This window comes from Bubalus kerabau, chromosome 20, assembly GCF_029407905.1.
Source record: "Bubalus kerabau isolate K-KA32 ecotype Philippines breed swamp buffalo chromosome 20, PCC_UOA_SB_1v2, whole genome shotgun sequence".
Classification (NCBI taxonomy): Eukaryota; Metazoa; Chordata; class Mammalia; order Artiodactyla; family Bovidae; genus Bubalus; species Bubalus kerabau.
The window spans coordinates 44315229-44338098 of NC_073643.1; the positions used below are offsets into that span (position 1 = coordinate 44315229).

General features: G+C 40.5%; 1 protein-coding gene across 9 annotated transcripts in view; it reads left to right on the forward strand.

Moving 5' to 3' along the window:
* The window catches only part of CFAP20DC (CFAP20 domain containing), a 253072-nt gene that overhangs the window by 227203 nt on the left and 2999 nt on the right, over positions 1-22870 (forward strand). For 5 of the 9 annotated variants that reach the window (XM_055558821.1, XM_055558829.1, XM_055558823.1 and 2 more), the window contains 2 exons: positions 5226-5280; positions 8356-8450. In XM_055558821.1, the coding sequence (XP_055414796.1) occupies positions 5226-5280; positions 8356-8450 (150 nt within the window). Of the gene's footprint in view, positions 1-1698; positions 1863-5225; positions 5281-8355; positions 8451-22870 lie in introns of those variants that run through there. The other 4 variants (XR_008706376.1, XM_055558824.1, XM_055558832.1 and 1 more) reach the window with 2 other exon arrangements.

Here is a 22870-nt window from a genome sequence, read left to right on the forward strand (position 1 = left end):
TGAGGTTAGAAAAACATGAAGAGATGAGGGGATCAGATCAGTCGCTCAGTCGTGTCCGACTCTTTGCGACCCCATGAATCGCAGCACGCCAGGCCTCCCTGTCCAACACCAACTCCCGGAGTTCACTGAGACTCACGTCCATCGAGTCAGTGATGCCATCCAGCCATCTCATCCTCTGTCATCCCCTTCTCCTCTTGCCCCCAATCCCTCCCACCATCAGAGTCTTTTCCAATGAGTCAACTCTTTGCATGAGGTGGCCAAAGTACTGGAGTTTCAGCTTTAGCATCATTCCTTCCAAAGAAATCCCAGGGCTGATCTCCTTCAGAATGGACTGGTTGGATCTCCTTGCAGTCCAAGGGACTCTCAAGAGTCTTCTCCAACACCACAGTTCAAAAGCATCAATTCTTCAGCGCTCAGCCTTCTTCACAGTCCAACTCTCACATCCATACATGACCACAGGAAAAACCATAGCCTTGAGCCGCAAAGGCCAAGATAATGATTCTGATCTTTCTCCTGAGCTTCCCAGTGAGACTGAAGGGTTTTAAAAAGAGGTTGACATAATCAGATTAGCATTTTGGTCATAGTGTGGAGAACAGTGAAGTGAAGCTAGAATGAACAACTCTAAAGGGGATAAATTAAGAGCTTTTACTACAGAACAGGAGGCAAGGTAGTCGCTTGGACTTTGGTTGTGGAAGAAGAGATGGTGAGAAAGGTGGATTCAGAAGGCATTTAGAAGGAAAATTGACAGAACTTTTCATAAAAGCCTTGAGAATGTTCCACTTCACAGTCCCTTCCTCGAAGACAGGGGTCATTCAACTATAGTCTATGGGCCAAATCCTGCCATGGTGGAATTTTTTTTTTTTTTAATAAATAAGATTTTTCTTGGAAAACAGCCATGCCACTCATTTACTTATTGTTTATATCTCCTTTCACACTACAGCAACAGAGTCTAATAGTTGTGACGTATTTACCATCTGGTCCTTTACAAAAAACTTTGCCAACCATGGGTTTTAGCTTCAGAAACATTATCTCTGTGATAGTGCAAGGTACAGAAGTTCTTAAGTCAGGGTCCAGAAGTCCATGAATGGGCTTCAGCTGATTTCTGACCTACTAAAATCAAAAGCAAAATTTGTTATTTTTGGTCATTTTTCTTTGTTATTTTTGGTCATTTGGTTATTTTTCTGGGAAAACTGTGGTTTTTGTTTGTTTGTTTTAACCAGCTTTTAAAAGAAGCTATGAATTCTCCCCAAAGTAAGATGCTTCCTAGTCATCTCCCCAGTCAGTTCCATGGCCACAGACAATTTTTGAAACCCAGAATGCTTTCAGTGAATAAGAAATGTGCACTGGAACCAAATGATAAATATCAATAAGTAGTGGATAGAAATGTCTGCAAGTTGCTTAATCCCTAAGAGAAGATCTCCTGTATATGTATCTGACACTGAACTGTCTTCTCTGACCCAGAACTTTTGATAGTAGGTACCTCAGTCTTATAAACGAGAGCTATGTAATAATTGTCTTGTTTTAGATTTCTCAAATAATTACTCCCCCAAATAAATACTTAAATGTATAGAAGATTGTAGGCAGTCTCCTTAGAAGGGAATTTCTTTAAGGAATAAACAGATAAGCTGATCAGCCTATGTCATTTTCTGTTGCTTAGAATGTTTCTTCCATCTGACTGTGAGCTTTCTGATTACCCAGGGTCTGACACAGCAGTCACTAAACACAGCAGTTTAGTAAATGTTTACCATGTATGTGAAGGGCTTCCCTGGTGGCTCAGATGGAAGAGAATCTGTCTGCAATGCAGGAAACCCGGGTTCAGTCTCTGAGTTGGGAAGATCCCCTGGAGAAGGGAATGGCTACTCATGCAGTATTCTTTCCTGGACAGTTCCTTGGACAGAGGAGCTTGGCAGGTGTGTAAAATTCTCTTGTAAACATGATCTTGTTTTTAAGTGAAGAAACTGAAACCATACTCTAAAGTGAGGACATTATCCTCAGTTATAGACGTATCTAAGTCATTTCTGATTCAGTTAAAGCTCACTCTCCCCCCTTTAAAAATCTAACATACAAGTTGAATGAAAAGAGCATGGTATTGGCAGGGAGGGTGAGATTTTAATGTTAGATAAATTTGTCTGTCATGAGGATTCACAAGATGGTATTTATTCTTCATCTACACTAGATTTGTATGTGATTTAAAGTGAACCCATGTCTTGACTCTTGAATGAAACACACCTTCTGGTGACAGAAGGTGCTCCCCGTGTATAGATGTGCCTGCAAGCCCTTTCTCTTCAGTTCCAAGAGGAGAGGCAAGGGTGGGAGGCCTGCCTGGGTTCACGAGGAAAGCAGGAATAGGAAGCAGCTCCCAAACCTGCTCAGAGAGCAAGCCTGACTGAAGAGGATATTCTGCACCACAGGAGCTGGGGGTTTTCTCTACAGGTGGATAGGATCTGTCCTTGAGAGAAAAGGTTTCTAGTCAGAGCTGAGGAGGCCAAACAAAACAGAGTATCAAGTCCAAACAACGTGGAAATGCGAGACAAAGAGCAGGAGCAGGTTCCAGCCCACAGGCAGCCAGAGTGAGAAGCAGGCCAAGGACACGGTTCAGAACTGAGCTAGGGCTCGACGTGTGTGAGTGAGCCTGAACTGACACTCCCCCATCCCTAGATGTTTGTGGCATGCTTCTGAGAAGACAGAGGCTTAAATGAATTGATCAAGGGTCAAAACAATGACTTAGCATTAAGTATCTCCTATAAAAATATAAACATGGAAGGTATAGGTACTAGACTACACATTTCTGCTTATTAACAAGTCACCCCATAGAAAGAGATTGCTCTTTAAAAAATGAAATTATTAAATAAGATATTAGTTCTTATCTCTCAGATTGGAAAGTATTAAAAACTTGACTACATAGTATTGTGACATGTCTTTGGGAAATGAGCACTCTCAGATGTTGCTGGTGGGAATGCTGAAGGGTACAATCCTTGTGAAGAAAATTTGTCAGTATCTAACAAAGCCGAGTATGCATTTACCTTTTGTTGCAGGAATCCCACTTCCAGCAATTTACCTTGAAGATGTATCTTCAAGTATACAAAAATAGAAATGCCCAAAGTTATTCATTATAGCATGAATTGCAGTAATCACAAAATATTTAAAACTTCCCCAAAGAAAGGAGAGTAGTGAAATAAACGTATGCCACATCGTGGAGTAGGTTTCCCAGGTGGCTCAGTGGTAAAGAATCTGCCTGCCAACGGAGGAGACCCAGGAGATACAGGTTCAATATCTGGGTTGGGAAGATCCCCTGGAGGAGGAAATGGCCCACTCCAGTATTCTTGCCATCCAGGGACAAAGGAACATAGTGGTAGTGGGCTACAACCCATAGGGTCGCAGAGGCTCAAACATGACTGAACACACACACACACAAGTGTGAGTACTGGGCAGCTGTTTAAAAAAAAAGAATGAGGACATTCTCTATGAATTGGTATGAATAATTTCCCAGATATATTTTAAGTTGGAAAAAAAAATGAAAGTGCAAAAGAGTGATTATAGTATTGTACCTTTTGCATTAGAAAGAAGAGGAATGGAAAAATAGATGTGTATCAGCTGAATTTTTGCAAAAAGAATGGTAGAGATACAAAAACTAATGAAATTGATTACCTCTGGAGGAGTGGGTAGGGATGGTGTTGAAGTGATGAGGGGATAGAAACAAACTGGAAGGGATGAGAGAAATCTGTTCACTGAAATGTGTCTTTCTGTGAACGTTTGACTTTTTAACTATTAATATTTTAATACATACTCGCAGCAAAAGTAATAAAAATCAAGGGGAAAGACCTAAAATATAACACAAACAGAAGCAAATGACACTAGCTGTATTTCAAATGAATAATATAACCACACTGAAATGGTAGGTTGGGGGACACATATATACATGTGACAGATTGATGTTGATGCGTGGCAAAAACCATCACAATACTGTAAAGTAATTATTCTCCAATTAAAATTAATTAATATTAATAGTATGGTAATAATGATCTAATACTACTACTCATATTAGCAATGTTTAACATACTACTAATAAAAATAATAGCAGTAAAAAAAAAAAAGTACTAGCCTGAGTAAATTTTGAACATGGTATTTTGACTGAAGATAAAAAGAACCATAAACAGAATCCTAGAGAGTAGGTTTGGTGTGTTTATTGGCTGTTTTGTTTGCTTAAGAATTCTGAAACTACTTTTGGTGTGTTCTGTACTCCAGAAAATAAATATACTGAGGCTAATGGAAGGCAGTTTCCTAAGTGTCAGAAGGGAGTTACAAATACAGAAAAGGGAAAAATGAAAATGACTCTGTGGTATTATATTAGTATTAAAGAAATCAATATGAGCACATGGTTATAGATTGGGGGCCATCAAACATTTTCTGTAAAAGGCAAGATAACAAATATTTAAACTCTGAATCATAGCGCAAAAGCTGTCATAGATGGTATATAAACTGATGAACATGGCTGTATTCCAATGAAACTTTATTTATGGACACTGAAATCTGAATTTTATATAAATTCCATGTATCACAAAACATTACTATTTTAATTGTTTTCAACTATTAAAATATATTAAAATTATTTTTGGTTTACAGGTCTTATAAAAGCAGGCAGTGGGCCAGATGTGGCCCATGGGGAAATTTTACCAACCCTTGATAGAGAGATGATGATAGATAGATAGCAAATGTGACCAAATGTTTAAATTGGAGAGTCTGTCTGAAGGATGATATAGTTCTCTGTACTGTTATTGAACCTTTTCTATAAATCTGAAATTACTTTAAGGTATTTTTTTAATTTATTTTTTTATTGAAGGATAATTGCTTTACAGAATGTTGTTGTTTTCTGTCAAACCTCAGCATGATAAGATTTTTTTTTGATGTGACCATTTTTAAAGTCTTTATTGAATTTGTTACAGTATTGCTTCTGTGTTTTTATTTTTTGGCCACAAGGCATTTGGGCAATCTCAGCACCCCAAACAGAAATTAAACCTGCACCCCCTGTATTGGAAGGCAAAGGCTTAACCACTGGACTGCCAGGGAAGTCCCTGAAATTACTTTAAAACAAGCAAAAAAAAAAAAAAAAAATCACAAAAAGAATAACTGTACTTTTTATAGCTACTGCTGACAAAAAAAAAAAAAAAAAAGGCAACATTAACCAAATCATTGGCCTAAGAAGTAATGTCTGTCTTCTTTTACAGCATCTTCTTTTTCCTGGATGTCCATGGACCATGGCTAGAAGCTACTCCGGCCATTGTATCAAGTTTCTAATTTGTTGCTTAGGGGGTTATTTTTCTCCTGTTCATCCTTGCTCTCCATCTCTCTTAACGAGTAATGAGGTCGCTGGGCTGGTAATTTGTATGTGACGTTGTAATTTTCTACAATGTAGTAATTTTTTGGTCTTCTATAATTAAATGGACTTAAAAAAAGGGTACTTATCAGAAAATGCCCCATTAGCTTGGAAATCTGTTACATATCCTTTCTGGTGTCCTTAATGTATTATTTTGAAATTCAGTTTCACAGCAAACTCACTTTGCTTATTTCACTAGCCATAACCTGGTGATAGCCAAGGTGAAGAGTGAGCAAAAGTATCTTCAGTTCAGTTCAGTCGCTCAGTCGTGTCCGACTCTTTGCGACCCCATGAATCTCAGCACTCCAGGCCTCCCTGTCCATCACCATCTCCCAGAGTTCACTCAAACTCACGTCCATCAAGTCAGTGATGCCATCCAGCCATCTCATCCTCTGTCGTCCCCTTCTCCTCCTGCCTCCAATCCCTCCCAGCATCAGAGTCTTTTCCAATGAGTCAGGTCTTCGCATGAGGTGGCCAAAGTACTGGAGTTTCAGCTTTAGCATCAGTCCTTCCAAAGAAATCCCAGGGCTGATCTCCTTCAGAATGGAGTGGTTGGATCTCCTTGCAGTCCAAGGAACTCTCAAGAGTCTTCTCCATCACCACAGTTCAAAAGCATCAATTCTTTAGCGCTCAGCCTTATTCACAGTCCAACTCTCACATCCATACATGACCACAGGAAAAACCATAGCCTTGACTAGACGAACCTTTGTTGGCAAAGTAATGTCTCTGCTTTTGAATATGCTATCTAGGTTGGTCATAACTTTTCTTCCAAGGAGTAAGCGTCTTTTAATTTCATGGCTGCAGTCACCATCTGCAGTGATTTTGGAGCCCAAAAAAATAAAGTCTGACATTGTTTCCACTGTTTCCCTATCTATTTCCCGTGAAGTGGTGGGACCAGATGCCATGATCTTCGTTTTCTGAATGTTGAGCTTTAAGCCAACTTTTTCACTCTCCTCTTTCACTTTCATCAAGAGGCTTTTTAGTGCCTCTTCACTTTCTGCCACAAGGGTGGTGTCATCTGCATATCTGAGGTTATTGATATTCCTCCTGGCAATCTTGATTCTAGTTTGTGCTTCTTCCAGCCCAGTGTTTCTCATGATGTACTCTGCATATAAGTTAAATAAGCAGGGTGACAATATACAGCCTTGACGTACTCCTTTTCCTATTTGGAACCAGTCTGTTGTTCCATGTCCAGTTCTAACTGTTGCTTCCTGACCTGCATATAGGTTTCTCAAGAGGCAGGTCAGGTGGTCTGGTATTCCCATCTCTTTCAGAATTTTCCACAGTTTATTGTGATCCACACAGTCAAAGGCTTTGGCATAGTCAGTAAAGCAGAAATAGATGTTTTTCTGGAACTCTCTTGCTTTTTCGATGATCCAGCAGATGTTGGCAGTTTGATCTCTGGTTCCTCTGCCTTTTCTAAAACTAGCTTGAACATCTGGAAGTTCCCAGTTCACGTATTGCTGAAGCCTGGCTTGGAGAATTTTGAACATGACCTTACTAGCGTGTGAGATGAGTGCTTAAGATAATACAAATATCAACTGGATAATTTTACATTAAGATACTTTTTATACAAGAAGAGTAAACGACTTGCAAAGAAAACCTCTATTGTACAGACTTGAAATCATTCTACAGTTCTTTGCTGGTTTAATTCCAACAGAATCCAGTCTTGCCTCGGTTTATCATTGTAGGTAAAGCCATTCTGTTAACTCCATTGATAATGAAGATGGTATTAGTCATAGCTGAAATTTTTTGAGTGCAGCTCTGTATCCAGATCCACACCAAATGTTTTTCATCCTTTTTTTTTTTTTTTCATTTAATCTTAACCCCCCCCCCCAAAAAAAAAACTTCAGTAACAGTTATCTCTTTTTTTATAGATAAGGCCTAGCAATTTTATAAATGACTTGGGGAAGTTCTTATATTTTGGAAACATGGGGCCAGGATTGGCTTGGGGAGCCAGTCCTCTTAGTTTCTTGTTGGGACTCTCTCCCATTGTAGACAAAGACAGCAGGAAATGCAGACATTTAGAAAGAAAATTTGGGGTCGTGAGAACATGTCCCCTTTGAGAAGAACAAGGTCAGTGATACAGAGTGCTAACATCAATGCGAGAAACAGAATTCACTTTGGAAAATCCTTCACATTCCCTTTCATGCTCTGTTCCCACGAGGAAGCTCAGTAGCGAGTTTAGAGATGAGAAAGGCTTGAATTAGAACACGCAGTGATTCATGCCTTCTGAATGTCACCGACTTGCGTCACCCCCACCAGGTATCTGCTAGAGGAACAGGGAGAGAGAAGAATGGAAAGAAGGAAAATAAAGAGACTGGGAAATGAGGTTGGAAGTTGTAGGCAGAGGGACGAGGAATGGAGGGCAGAGGGAGGTGCTTTATGGAGTGGTTTTGTCCCCATTCACACTGGGAGAACTGAAGTACTGAGCCATTCAAGGGCCCAACGGCCCTCTCTCTCTCCTCTTTTGCCCTCCCCTGCCCCAATGCCTGGAGTAAATGCATACCAGCTCCCACCATCATGGCTGGTCCAGACAGCTCCAAGACTAACTTCTCTTCTGAATCACTGAGTGGGTTCTTATCATCCATGACATGTGACTGGTGGCTTTGTCAGGCTTTCTTATGCAAAGTTCCTAAGGAGCTTTATCTCTGTATTTCTTCTGACTCGTTTAAATAAGTTTCTCAGGTGAGTGGAGCTGTGCTATAGTTGAAGATCAATACTGTGTTTTTCAAAGGAATAGTGGTCATCATTAAGATGGTATGTTTATTGAACAACTAGTTAGTGAAGTAACTGACTTTGTATTTACAGATTTATAAAACTGAATATTAATTTCTGTATATCTTATTTTCTGAAGTATGAAGGAGGAAAAATGTTTCTTTGTGGAAGCCCCAGGGAGTTAAAAATCCAGGAGAAAGGTAAAAATCTATATATATGGAACTACAAACATGTGGTTCATTTTTTTCTTCTTTTCTTTTTAGGGACTGGTTAAATATGCTGAGCCCACCAATTGTTCCTCCCAGTCAACAGTCCGCAGAGCGGCATCAGGATTCTTCTGGAAGCTTGAGTGTTCAAGGTGGGAATATGAAAAATGCCAAGCATAAAAAAATAAAAATAATTAACTATAAATAGAGAAAATCAATCACTTTGAGATTCCACTATTTTTATTAAATGATAATCACTTAGACTCACGCATTGAAAATGAGGTAATCTGTGCCTCATTTTATAGGGTGATAGGTTCTTTGCAACTAAAAGGAATTTAAAAGAGAAATTGTTCTTGTTCTCCTGAAGGTTAATCCCTGGGCAAAATATAATTTAAAGCATAAGAGCATGGCTTTGGTGTCAAATTGACCTTCATCTGAATTCCAGCTCTAGCAATTCCTGCTGTGTGACTTTTATGAATTTCAGTTTTATAAAATAAGACTAATAATAGATGGTGCCCACCTGCAAGCTTTTCATGAAGATTCAGTGAGGTGTACTGTATATGAAACATTTGGAATAATGCCTACAAAATGCCAGCTGTTAGTACTGTTACAAGGTAGACCAAATATTCCATGTTTTTGTTAATACAGAGATACAGCCTTTTCATTAAAGCAGAGGCTGACACGGAGTTATAATGGGTTGTATTAGTAATGGAAAAATTTGAAGGAAGCAGGAATGAAAATTTGCCTGGGGTTCTCTTTGTTGATGACAGCCCCTAAGATGAACCGTTTAGATTCTGACTGTGAGCAGGGAACGTGACTGTCAGGAGTGTTGTAGAGGAGGAACAGAAAAGAATCTTTAGTGGAATCAGAGGGCTTGAGATGGGAGGGGTGGGGAGAGATCTAAAATGCATAATTGGAATGACAGACAACATCAGAGTGGGACTCCCTGAGATCATTTTCCAAGTTGGATTGTAAAGATGGGTGCCCTCTGTCTATAGTCTCTTAAAAAAAAAAAAATAAAAGGAACTGAAACCAGGATACATTTCTCTAACAAAGTTGCCAGTTTTATTTTTTTCCTTAACTGCCCCAGGGAAAAAGTGGAGCATCCCATTTTTCTTCAGGTACGGAGAATCCGGAGTGAGAGCTCATACATCTGAGTTGTGCATTTTGGCCGCCCAAGTGATGGCAATGTCACTGTGATTTACTGTCTGAAATAGATGATGCCCCTCAAATTGAGACTCTGTTTAGAGGTGCACGTTTATAATTACTTATGACAGAAAAACAGAATCTTGGCTGTCAGGAGGAGACCTTGCTGTGAGGGAACAAATAATATGTTATGTGAAGTGTCCTGCGTAAGCCACAGGAACTGAGAATGTGGTCCTTAAGCAGAGGCACTGAAGACCTATGGTGGTGACGAGTGGCCGAAAGGATGTCTTAAATTCGCTTTTGCAAAGTAGTGTTTTGACAGCAGGGGCTCAAATTATGTTGACGGTAAATAAACTTGCATCGAAGAAAAAGAAACACATTCAATTCAGAGGACTGTAGAAACATTCTGGCCACTGTTAACCAGATCTGGCACCCCTTCTCCCTGTTACCCTAGATCTCCATTTCTGAGCCTTTCCCTTTTCTGATAGGCTTAGATAGTTTGTAGCTAATTAAGACCATCAAAAAGTAGTGTTTCTTAATTTGCTTAATCTTTACATGTCATTGACTTCATTTTAAACAACATAGCATACACTGAACTTGTTTCCGTCTGTTCTTATAAAATGTTTGTCAAAGGAAAATGCTGGGCTCAAGCCTCAGGTATGTATCATCAGAAGGAAGGGGCCACACAGGTGTGGCAGTCTGGGAATCTTCCTAGGTTCCTGTTGCTCGGTATTTATTATTAATTATTAACTCAGCTTTTAATATATGCCAGACACTGTGCTCAGTGGTTGATTTAGTCTTCATAAGTAAGTCACACAGAGAAAGACAAGTATTGTATGTTGTCACTTATATGTGTAATCTAAAATTTGATACAAATGAACTATTTACAAAACAGAAAACAGTCTCACAGACACAGAAAACAAACTTATGGTTAACCAAAGGGGAAGGTGGTGTGGGGGCGTAAATTAGGAGTTTGGGATTAACATATAAAAACTACTGTATATAAAATAGATTAACAACAAGGTCCTACTGTATAGCACAGGGAATTATATTCATTGTCTTCTAATAAACTATAATAGGAATTTGAAAAATATATATATATATATAAAATATGTTTATATACATATATATGTTTGAATCACTGTATACCAGAAACTAACACAGCATTGTAAATCACTATACTTCAGTTGTAAAAAATGTAAAAAAAAAAAAAAAAATCAGTCCTCATAGCAGCACAATGAAGAAGATACTATTTTTGTATATGCAGTTGTTATTTTTACAGCCGGAGAAACTGAGACTTGGAAGCCCTTGAATAATTTGCCCAAGGTTAGTCATTGGCAGAGCTGGGATTGATATACAAGCAGCCTGGCCCAGAGCCCAACCACTGTTTTCACTTTTTAATTTTTTTTTGGTTTCAGTTCATTTCAGTCGCTCAGTCATGTCTGACTCTTTGCGACCCCATGAATCGCAGCACGCCAGGCCTGCCTGTCCATCACCAACTCCCGGAGTTCACCCAAACTCATGTGCATCGAGTAAATGATGCCATCCAGCCATCTCATCCTCTGTCGTCCCCTTCTCCTCCTGCCCCCAATCCCTCCCAGCATCAGGGTCTTTTCCAGTGAGTCAACTCTTCACATGAGGTGGCCAAAGTATTGGAGTTTCAGCTTCAGCATCAGTCCTTCCAATGAACACCCAGGACTTGTCTTCTGTAGGATGGACTGGTTGGATCTCCTTGCAGTCCAAGGGACTCTCAAGAGTCTTCTCCAACACCACAGTTCAAAAGCATCAATGCTTCGGCGCTCAGATTTCTGCACAGTCCAACTCTCACATCCATACATGACCACAGGAAAAACCATAGCCTTGACTAGATGGACCTTTGTTGGCAAAGTAATAGCTCTGCTTTTGAATATGCTATCTAGGTTGGTCATAACTTTCCTTCCAAGGAGTAAGCGCCTTTTAATTTCATGGCTGCAGTCACCATCTGCAGTGATTTTGGAGCCCAGAAAAATAAAGTCTGACACTGTTTCCACTGTTTCCCCATCTATTTCCCATGAAGTGGTGGGACCAGATGCCATGATCTTCGTTTTCTGAATGTTGAGCTTTAAGCCAACTTTTTCACTCTCCACTTTCACTTTCATCAAGAGGCTTTTGAGTTCCTCTTCACTTTCTACCATAAGGGTGGTGTCATCTGCATATCTGAGGATATTGATATTTCTCCCAGCAATCTTGATTCCAGCCTGTGCTTCTTCCAGCCCAACGTTTCTCATGATGTACTCTGCATAGAAGTTAAATAAGCACGGTGACAATATTCTAAAACCAGCTTGAACATCTGGAAGTTCACGGTTCACATATTGCTGAAGCCTGGCTTGGAGAAGTTTGAGCATTACTTTACTAGCGTGTGAGAGGAGTGCAATTGTGCGGTAGTTTGAGCATTCTTTGGCATTGCTTTTCTTTGGGATTGGAATGAAAACTGACCTTTTCCAGTCCTGTGGCCACTGCTGAGTTTTCCAAATTTGCTGGCATATTGAGTGCAGCACTTTCACAGCATCATGTTTCAGGATTTGAAATAGCTCAACTGGAATTCCATCACCTCCACTAGCTTTGTTCGTAGTGATGCTTTCTGAGGCCGACTTGACTTCACATTCCAGGATGTCTGGCTCTAGATGAGTGATCACACCATCATGATTATCTGGGTCGTGAAGATCTTTTTTGTACAGTTCTTCTGTGTATTCTTGCCACCTCTTCTTAATATCTTCTGCTTCTGTTAGGTCCATACCATTTTTGTCCTTTATCAAGCCCATCTTTGCATGAAATGTTCCCTTGGTATCTCTCATTTTCTTGAAGAGATCTCTAGTCTTTCCCATTCTATCGTTTTCCTCTGTTTCTTTGCATTGATTGCTGATGAAGGCTTTCTTATCTCTCCTTGATATTCTTTGGCACTCTGCATTCAAATGGGAATATCTTTCCTTTTCTCCTTTGCTTTTCGCTTCTCTTCTTTTCACAGCTGTTTGTAAGGCCTCCTCAGACAGCCATTTTGCTTTTTTGCATTTCTTTTTCTTGGGGATGGTCTTGATCCCTGTCTCCTATACAATGTCACAAACGTCCGTCCATAGTTCATCAGGCACTCTGTCTATCAGATCTAGTCCCTTAAATCTATTTCTCACTTCCACTGTATAATCATAAGGAATTTGATTTAGGTCATACCTGAATGGTCTAGTGGTTTTCCCTACTTTCTTCAATTTAAGTCTGAATTTGGCAATAAGGAGTTCATGTTGTGAGCCACAGTCAGCTCCTGGTCTTGTTTTTGCTGACTGTATAGAGCTTCTCCATCTCTGGCTGAAAAGAATATAATCAGTCTGATTTCAATGTTGATCATCTGGTGATGTCCATATGTAGAGTCTTCTCTTGTGTTGTTGGAAAAGGGTGTTTACTATGACCAGTGCATTCTCTTGGCAAAACTATTAGCCTTTGCCCTGCTTCATTCCATATTCCAAGGCCATATTTGCCTGTTACTCCTGGTGTTTCTTGACTTCCTACTTTTGCATTCCAGTCCCCTGTAATGAAAAGGACATCTTTTTGGGGTGTTAGTTCTAAAAGGTCTTGTAGGTCTTCATAGAACTGTTCAGCTTCTTCAGCGTTACTGGTTGGGCCATAGGCCTTAATCACCGTGATATTGAATGGTTTACCTTGGAAACGAACAGAGATCATTCTGTCATTTTTGAGACTGCATCCAAGTACTGCATTTCGGACTCTTTTGTTGACCATGATGGCTACTCCATTTCTTCTAAGGGATATAATGGTCATCTGAGTTAAATTTACCCATTCCAGTCCATTTTTTCAATTCAAATCAGTTCACTGATTCCTAGAATGTTGACGTTCGCTCTTGCCATCTCCTGTTTGACCACTTCCAATTTGCCTTGATTCATGGACCTGACATTCCAGGTTCCTATGCAATATTGCTCTTTACAGCATCAGACCTTGCTTCTATCACCAGTCACATCCATAACTGGGTATTATTTTTGCTTTGGCTCCTTCCCTTCATTCTTTCTGGAGTTCTTTCTCCACTGATCTCCTGTAGCATATTGGGCACCTACCGACCTGGGGAGTTCCTCTTCCAGTATCCTATCATTTTGCCTTTTCATACTGTCCATGGGGTTCTCAAGGCAAGAATACTGAAGTGGTTTGCCATTCCCTTCTCCAGTGGATCACATTCTGTGGTCCAACCTCTCCACTATGACCCAGCCATCTTGGGTGGCCCCACACAGCATGGCTTAGTTTCATTTAGTTAGACAAGGCTGTGGTCCATGTGATCAGATTGGCTAGTTTTCTGTGATTATGGTTTCAGTGTGTCTGCCCTCTGATGCCCTCTCACAACACCTACTGTCTCACTTGGGTTACCCATGGACGTGGGGTATCTCTTCACGGCTGCTCCAGCAAAGCGCTGCCACTGCTCCTTCAAGATCACCCCTCCTGACCTTGAACGTGGAGTAGCTCCTGTCAGCCCTCCTGCAGCCGGGCAGCCACCACTCCTTGGACGTTGGGTTGCTCCTCTCGGCTGCCTCTTTTGGTTTAGAACCAAGTAAATAAATTACCTAATCAAAAAATACTGTATATAAAACCAGCAATCGAAAAATAAGTTTTCTTTTGAGAGTTCCTAATCTACAAGAAAACAAATGAAAATACCTCAAGGGCTGAGTAGCTAAGTTCTTTCAGGGAAAATAAAAAAGGCAGATCTCTGGTCCCGTGTTGCAGCCCTGCCTCCCCCTCCTACACAGTCTTGTCACAGGTGACTGGTAGCCACACTCCCTCCAGCAGGGTGGGTCACAGAGGGGTGCATTTACTGTGTTGACCAGATGTAGGGCAAGGCCAAGGGAGTGAGGGGCCGAATGAAGAGCAGAATGACTGGGTGCGGGACTGACGGGCCTGGGTGGTCGCTGGGCCCGCCTTCTCAAAGGCCTCTCTAGACGATCTTATGAGTCAGTCAGTCTCTCACTTTACCCTGTGCCTTTTTATCACCGCCTTTTCACAGTTTGTAACTCGTGATTCATTTAGTTGTTTCTTGTCTTTTTTCCCAGGTAGTCTAAGAGTTTTTAAAAGCAGATACCATCAGTTTACACACCCCCAGATCCCTAGTACCTGTGCAATTTCTGGTATATATTATAATAGATACTGTGGGTTCTCGTTAGAACACAGGAAAGGAAAAAGGGAGGGAAAGAGGGAGAGAAATGTCATCCAACTGGTAATTTCTTGTAATAATAACCTTGAAAGAAAGGAAATCAAGGTAGTTCGTTGAAATCCAACTTTCAGTGTTTCCCCCAGTTCCAGTTTTTTGGTATATCTGTAAAATGGAACAATAAGAGGATTGAACTTAGACCCATACACTGTAGCAGTTCAAACAGTTGTAGGTTACCATGCAGTGGCTCTTTATGTATAAGCAATGAAGAGACTTTCTGTCAAATGAAATCTCATATGAAATCCCAGTATGTAAAGTAGTTACAAGTAGAACCTCTCTGACTGAGTGCAAGTTAGGGTCTCAGAACCCTGCCATGGGGCCCTAATGAACCAGTTAAAAACACTGATGTAGTCCATTGCCCTCATTGTGACCTTGCCCAAGGTCAAGTGCTCAATCAGAGTTAGAATTTGGATCCAGGTTTCTTCCACAGCAGTGCCTTTCTGCAGAACCATCACACTGGGACATGAAAGTAATTTTGAAGACTGATTCACAAGGAAAGAGTCTCTTCTATCTTCAGACTTCTCGGATGAAAATAACAAAAACATTTATTTCACCTTCCTTGACCCAGGCCTCCATGTACACTTTAATTCTCAGAATTAGCCTACAGATATATAGATACTATTGTTACCCACTTTTACACATGAACCCTGGGACTTAAAGCAGGAGACTTATGTGATGAACCACCATGTCCATCAGAGATTGAGAGGCTGAGATGTACCTGTGCAGCTAGTGGCATAACGGGAAGATGGCCTGACCAACACAAAACTCGGGAAGACTTTCCCCAGGCCATACAGAAGTAAACACATGCATTATACAGGCCCCGGAGCCCCTTCTTTTATTCAGTACAAATTCCACAGTTTCTGTTTGGCCAGAATGTCTCAAGTGTGTGAATTCTGCCATGAAGTGAACAGCCCAGCTCCCAGCAGAGCAACCAGCCGGCAGGAATAACACTGAGCTCCGTGCCATTCGACTGGATGGAGAAGCAGGCAAGCTGTCAGCCGTTCCTCTTGGACCACAACACACTTGCCGAATATCAATCACCATGGGCACGGGAGCCCTTAACACTTCCTAAAAATGTGTTTTCCGGGAGACCGTGGAAAATGTTAAAAATGGGAAGTTAAGATTTCAGAACTTACTCAAGAAAACTACCAAACTGACCTTTTAAAAATGAACCAGACTGCCTGAAAAATAGTTGTCAATTTCTTTTTGACATTTGTTCCTTTACAGATATGACCCTTAAATTATTCATGCTTACCAGCTCCAAAATGGAGTAATAATGCCTCTCTCTTCAGGCCTATAAACCTTTTTTACAGTTCGCATGGATTTTGAGTGAAGACCTTTTAGAGTTGCCAGGGTCTCATGAAAATAACATCCTTGTACCTTTTGTTCAGCAGAGCCACAGAAGATGTTCCTTTATGAATATAAATTATTCTTCCACGAGTCACATATAGGCAGCAGATGCAGTTAAGAATCGGCGTGCAATGCAGGAGCCTCAGGAGGCTATGTCAGGAAGATCCCCTGGAGAAGGGAATGGCTGCCCACTTCAGTATTCTTGTTTGGAGAATCCCATGGACAGAGGAGCTTGGTGGGCTACAGTTCGTAGGGTCGCAAAGAGTTGGACATGACTGAAGCGACTTAGCACTCATGCATGTTTATTTTATGCATATAATATCCAAATTACTGGTAAATAATTTATAGAAATCTCATGATGCCTCCCAGCTACCCAGAGGGAGGGGAGCATGGCCACCTGTCCTGGGTCCAACAGAGGAATCCTTTCATAGTCCTGTTTCCCACCATGAAGTTATTTGACATTTACCTAACACCTTGAATCTAAAAACAGTTTTCCAAAATCTGTTTTATTAGTTATCTCACCAGACATCTTGCTTCATCGAACAGCCATGGTACCCACAGTGTTTGACATGGCACATGTGTTAGTTGCTCAGTCGTGTCCAACTCTTCGGGGTCCCAATTACTGTAGCCCACCAGGCTCTTCTGTCCATGGAATTCTCCAGGCAAGAATATTGGAGTGTGTTGCCATTTCCTTCTCCAGGGGAACTTCCCAGTCCAGGGATTGAACCTGGGTCTCCTGCATTGCAGGCAAATTCTTTACCATCTAAACCACCAGGGAACCCATAGGACATGGTAAATGCTCCATAAATGCTTGATGAGTAGAATGAGTGAATCTTCTGCCTATGGGAAACAGGAGGATAACTTGGTATACTCTTTGGATCTTCCATGTATCTTGAAGATTTATTTAAAATGCAAAGGAGAACTTCCCCCCACCCACCCTCTGCCAAAAAAAGCAATATTGGCAATCAGAGTAGTAATAGAAAGCCAGCATTCATTAAGTGCCTGCTTTGTACCCAGCGCTCTGTCCCATTTTCCTGTGATTAGAGAGGGGGAGACACTATACAAAGAAATGTCTTCTTTTGTGGCACACTGGACGTGAACCCTCTAGTAGAGAAGTGAACACACCAATGGGTGTCTGAGGCTCTGTCCCTCTTCCAGAACCACCCACACCTACTTGTTCCCCAAGTGTACAACAGAAGGGCATTGACCCAGGGTGTGGTCCTCAGTTCCTTTGCTGGAATTGGGATGCATTTCCACCTGTCTGCAGCGCTGCCACCTTGTCTGAAATCAGGCACTGGAGACTCTTATTGGATTTGTAGGCTCCAGAGCTCAATAGTCTGACTAGGGACCTTCCTTCACGTGCAACAAAAAGCATTCAGAGTGGTAGGCCACACATTTACAAGTGCATATATGTTTTGTGAGATTTTCCCCAGCTTTATTATTATATAATTGACATGTCACATTATGTAAGTTTAAGGTGACAACATGATGCTCTGAAACACAAGTTCACATTTGAATCACATTTATAAGTAGAGACTACCTGGAAAGAATGAAATTGCAAGAACTCCTAAGTAATCATCCAAATTTTTCAGCTGGTTGTTTTAAATGGCATGTTCCAAGTAAAATATAGCCACCAGATTTTACAAAAGGAGTGATGTACTTATTTCCCAAATGAAACCTGAACTATAATGTTAGCATATCATTTGCCTTCCCAAAAAGACAATACAGCTTGCTAATAGAAGAAAGTACCTTTCCATCTTTTTATCGCATTTTTGGCCATTTACCTTTCTCTCATTTGAGGGCACATGTTTGCTGAGAAGCAGATCACAACAGTTCACTTTCTTGAGTTTTAGTGAAAGTTAATTCTGCCCTACTGTTATAGAAGCTGATGGAAGAGTTTGCCAGCACCTGGTCCTCAGCAGAATAGTATCTAAAATGTCATCTTTATTGATCCTAAGGCTGCCTGTTCCCAGTGGTGATCCCCCACCATTGAATTGTCTAAACCATAGTGTATTGGTATGCACATAAAAATACAGTCAATCAGTTCTCAAAATCTATAAGAGAGAAAATGCATTAACTTGTAAAAAAAAATTCTAGATGGCAGCGTCAGAAAATCGAAAATCAAGTATAATGTCCTGACTGTGAGATTTTAAACCTGATAAACTGGTGTCACATCATTTATTTTCAAGCTTGAAGACTGAGCTTGTGCATATAGGTTTTCTATTATCTACAGTTAAAATGCCTCAAATATAGATAATTAAGCATTTATATTAATTGACTTTCAGAAGGTGAGCTAGAGGGATTATTTGCTCACATTGATCTAACCAAGGGGAGGGCAGCTAATATTGCTGTTTGGTCTGGCTCCATTGGTTTTCCTTCTGTTATTGCTGTTAACTGACTTCAAAGTGGATGAAGCTGAAAGTATGTAAATATATTATTATCTGAAAGGCAATTTTAGTTCACTAGTAATGGCTTTATTATGTGAAGAAGAATAAAAACATAATTTGGACCCCTGTCCAGATGCTTTTGGTCTGGTAGCAGAGAATGATTTTATTTCTTAATTTGTCCTTTTAGAGTTTCTGTAGCCAGTCTTTAAATAGAGCAATTTAGCATTTGGGAGAAAAACAAACTGTGTGCTACCCAAGAATATAATTGAAAATTACCCTATACCCATGCACAATAATTACCTTTCAAAACATTTCCCATTGCTTGACATCATACTTGTAATTGCTTAACAATATGATAATTTCATTACATAGAGATTACAGTGGCAAAATGATATAAGTTGGAGGCTTTGAAAATTAAGTTATAATGAAAACAAAACCTTTTTTGCAAGTTTAAAACACTTATTTCAGTATAAAAGTATACATAATATCACCCAATTTTTATATGAATGTCATTGTTGGTAGAGTTTTAAAATTCACCCATTTAAAGCTTTTGTTGGCTTAAAACTCAACATTCAGAAAACTAAGATCATGGCATCCAGTCCCATCACTTCATGGCAAATGATAGGGAAACAATGGAAACAGTGAGACACTTTTATTTTCTTGGGCTCCAAAATCACCGCAGATGGCGACTGCAGCCATGAAATTAAAAGATTCTTGCTCCTGGGAAAAGAAGCTATGACCAACCTAGACAGCATATTAAAAAGCAGAGACATTACTTTGCCAACAAAGGTCCATGTAGTCAAACCTATGGTTTTTCCAGTAGTCATGTATGGATGTGAGAGTTGGAACATAAAGAAAGCTGAGCGCCAAAGAATTGATGCTTTTGAACTGTGGTACTGAAGAAGACTCTTGAGAGTCCTTTGGACTATAAGGATATCAAACCAGCCCATCCTAAAGGAAATAAGTCCTGAATATTCATTGGAAGGACTGATGCTGAAGCTGAAACTCCAGTACTTTGGCCACCTAATGTGAAGAACTGACTCATTTGAAAAGACCCTGATACTGGGAAGGATTGAAGGCAAGAGGAGAAGGGGACGACAGAGGATGACATGGTTGGATGGCATCACCGACTCGATGAACATGAGTTTAAGTAGACTCCGGGAGTTGGTGATGGACAGGGAAGCCTGGCATGCTGCAGTCCATGGGGTCCCAGAGTCAAATATGACTAAGTGACTGAACTGAAAGCTTTTGAACTAAAAACCACAAAACCCCTCTTAGACCCATGGTTATAATGCATGAAATGCCAGTTCTATAGTGATATGTATTGGAACAAATGCACTTATATAGCAGTTACTGCTTCAGTTTGCAAGCATTATATAGCCAAATCTCTACTAATGAATTGGATCCACCTTGATCCCTTTGCAATTGGGTGATAAAGACCCATGGCCCATTACAACAGTTATTTTCATCTTGAAAGATTCCTGACTAACTGTAAAATGTTTTGAGTTTTCTAATTTGATAACACCAGCTTAAAATTTTATCTTTTTGGAAACTGCAAGCACAGAATGCACTAAACAATTATATAGTGTATAACTCTTATGTGCCAGAGGTCAGACTTTGCCCCAGCATTTGATGCAGTAACAACAAGACATCAGATGGCAGGTCTTCGAGATAATTTGACTTATAATTATTTACCTCAGTGATATTTGGTTTTAATATCACACCTCATGGGAAAAAAAATGAGTGCTATTTTACTGTTTTGAAAATTACATGATTTTTGGTATAAGAGCTTTTTATTTAAAGCTGAATTGATTATAATATCCTGTATAAAACTAGTAGGGCTTCCCTGGTGGCTCACATGGTAAAGAATCTGCCTACAATGTTGGAGACCCAGGTTCGATGCCTGAATCAGGAAGATCCCCTGAAGGAAGTCATGGCAACTCACTCCAGTATTCTTACCTGGAGAATCCCACGAACAGAGGAGCCTGGCAGGCTACAGTCCACGGGGTCATAAAGAGTTGGACACGACTGAGCGACTAGCACACACATAAAACTAGTAGGGGGTTTTGTGTTTCATTCAAACTTTTTTTTTTCTTTAGTAGTAAAAAGTCAAATAGATACAGCTTAGGGGTAGAGAATTGAGCTATAAATGAACACATCCCTCTCATGTCTTATATTTTCCATAATGATTATAACTGTGTGTGTGCCAAGTGTTATTTAGTTCTCATAGGTACTATAACAGGCACTGTTACTATCCTTACTTTACATATGAGGAAACTGAGGCTAAGTAGTGAATTTTCCCAGTGCCCCACAGCTGTGAAGTGGTAGAAATGGGATTTGGACCCACATGCTGAGTTCATTGTCTAAATGTCATGCTGCCTGTCTCTGAAGCCTTTCCTTTATATTTAAGCTTTATCAATGCTGTTCTCAGTTATTTAAAACTCTAGCCTACAGTTTATGATTTATTGCATTTGTTACCAACCTTAATAGTAGTGATCTTTTATTCGACAACTACTGTGTTCTTGGTATGCATATTATCTAGCATCCAACTTCACCCACAAAACTCTGTGAAATAGAGTTATTCCCATTTTATAAATGAGCAAAGGAAGGTTCAGTGAGGTAAAATAACCTGTCACCAGCTGAAGGGCACATTCAGGTATGACCTAAATCAAATTACACTAGTAAAGTAATGCTTAAAATTCTCCAAGCCAGGCTTCAGCAATATGTGAACTGTGAAGTTCCAGATGTTCAAGCTGGTTTTAGAAAAGGCAGAGGAATCAGAGACTAAATTGCCAACATCCGCTGGATCATGGAAAAAGCAAGAGAGTTCCAGCAAAACATCTATTTCTGCTTTATTGACTATGCCAAAGTCTTTGACTGTATGGATCACAATAAACTGTGGAAAATTCTGAAAGAGATGGGAATACCAGACCACCTGACCTGCCTCTTGAGAAACCTGTATGCAGGTCAGGAAGCAACAGTCAGAACTGGACATGGAACAACAGACTGGTTCCAAATAGGAAAAGGAGTACGTCAAGACTGTATATTGTCACCGTGCTTATTTAACTTCTATGCAGAGTACATCATGAGAAATGCTGGGCTGGAAGAAGCACAAGCTGAAATCAAGATTGCCAGGAGAAATATCAATAACCTCAGATATGCAGATGACACCACCTTTATGGCAGAAAGTGAAGAGGCACTAAAGAGCCTCTTGATGAAAGTGAAAGTGGAGAGTGAAAAAGTTGGCTTAAAGCTCAACATACAGAAAACAAAGATCATGGCATCCGGTCCCATCACTTCATGGGAAATAGATGGGGAAACAGTGGACACAGTGGCTGACTTTATTTTTCTGGGCTCCAAAATCACTGCAGATGGTGACTGCAGCCATGAAATTAAAAGACGCTTATTCCTTGGAAGGAAAGTTATGACCAACCTAGATAGCATATTCAAAAGCAGAGACATTACTTTGCCAACAAAGGTCCATCTAGTCAAGGCTATGGTTTTTCCAGTAGTCATGTATGGATGTGAGAGTTGGACTATAAAGAAAGCTGAGTGCAGAAGAATTGATGCTTTTGAACTGTGGTGTTGGAGAAGACTCTTGAGAGTCCCTTGGACTGCAAGATCCAACCAGTCCATCCTTAAGGAAATCAGTCCTGAATATTCATTGGAAGGACTGATGCTGAAGCTAAAACTCCAATACTTTGGCCACCTGATGCGGAGAGCTGACTCATTTGAAAAGACCCTGATGCTGGGAAAGATTGAAGGCAGGAGGAGAAGGGGATGATAGAGGATGAGATGGCTGGACGGCATCACCAACTCAATGGACATGAGTTTGAGTAAACTCTGGGAGTTGGCGATGGACAGGGAGGCCTGGTGTGCTGTGGTTCATGGGGTCGCAAAGAGTCGGACACAACTGAGGACTGAACTGAACTGAGCTGAAGGGCATTTGGGTGATGAACAGCGCTCTCCCATCCATCCCCAGGTTCCTTGGATTCCAGAGCCCAGGGGTGCTCTTAGCCACATCCAGTTAACTCCTCATTAATCTTTAATAGCCGCTTTTGTTTCATGGGCAGGATGCTTAAGACCACAGATTTTTTTTTTTTTTTTTTTTTTTTAGGTTTAAATTTTATTTTATTTTTAAACTTTACATAACTGTATTAGATTTGCCAAATATCAAAATGAATCTGCCACAGGTATACATGTGTTCCCCATCCTGAACCCTCCTCCCTCCTCCCTCCCCATTCCATCCCTCTGGGTCGTCCCAGTGCACCAGCCCCAAGCAACCAGTATCGTGCATCGAACCTGGACTGGCAACTCATTTCATACATGATATTTTACATGTTTCAATGCCATTCTCCCAAATCTTCCCACCCTCTCCCTCTCCCACAGAGTCCATAAGACTGTTCTATACATCAGTGTCTCTTTTGCTGTCTCGTACACAGGGTTATTGTTACCA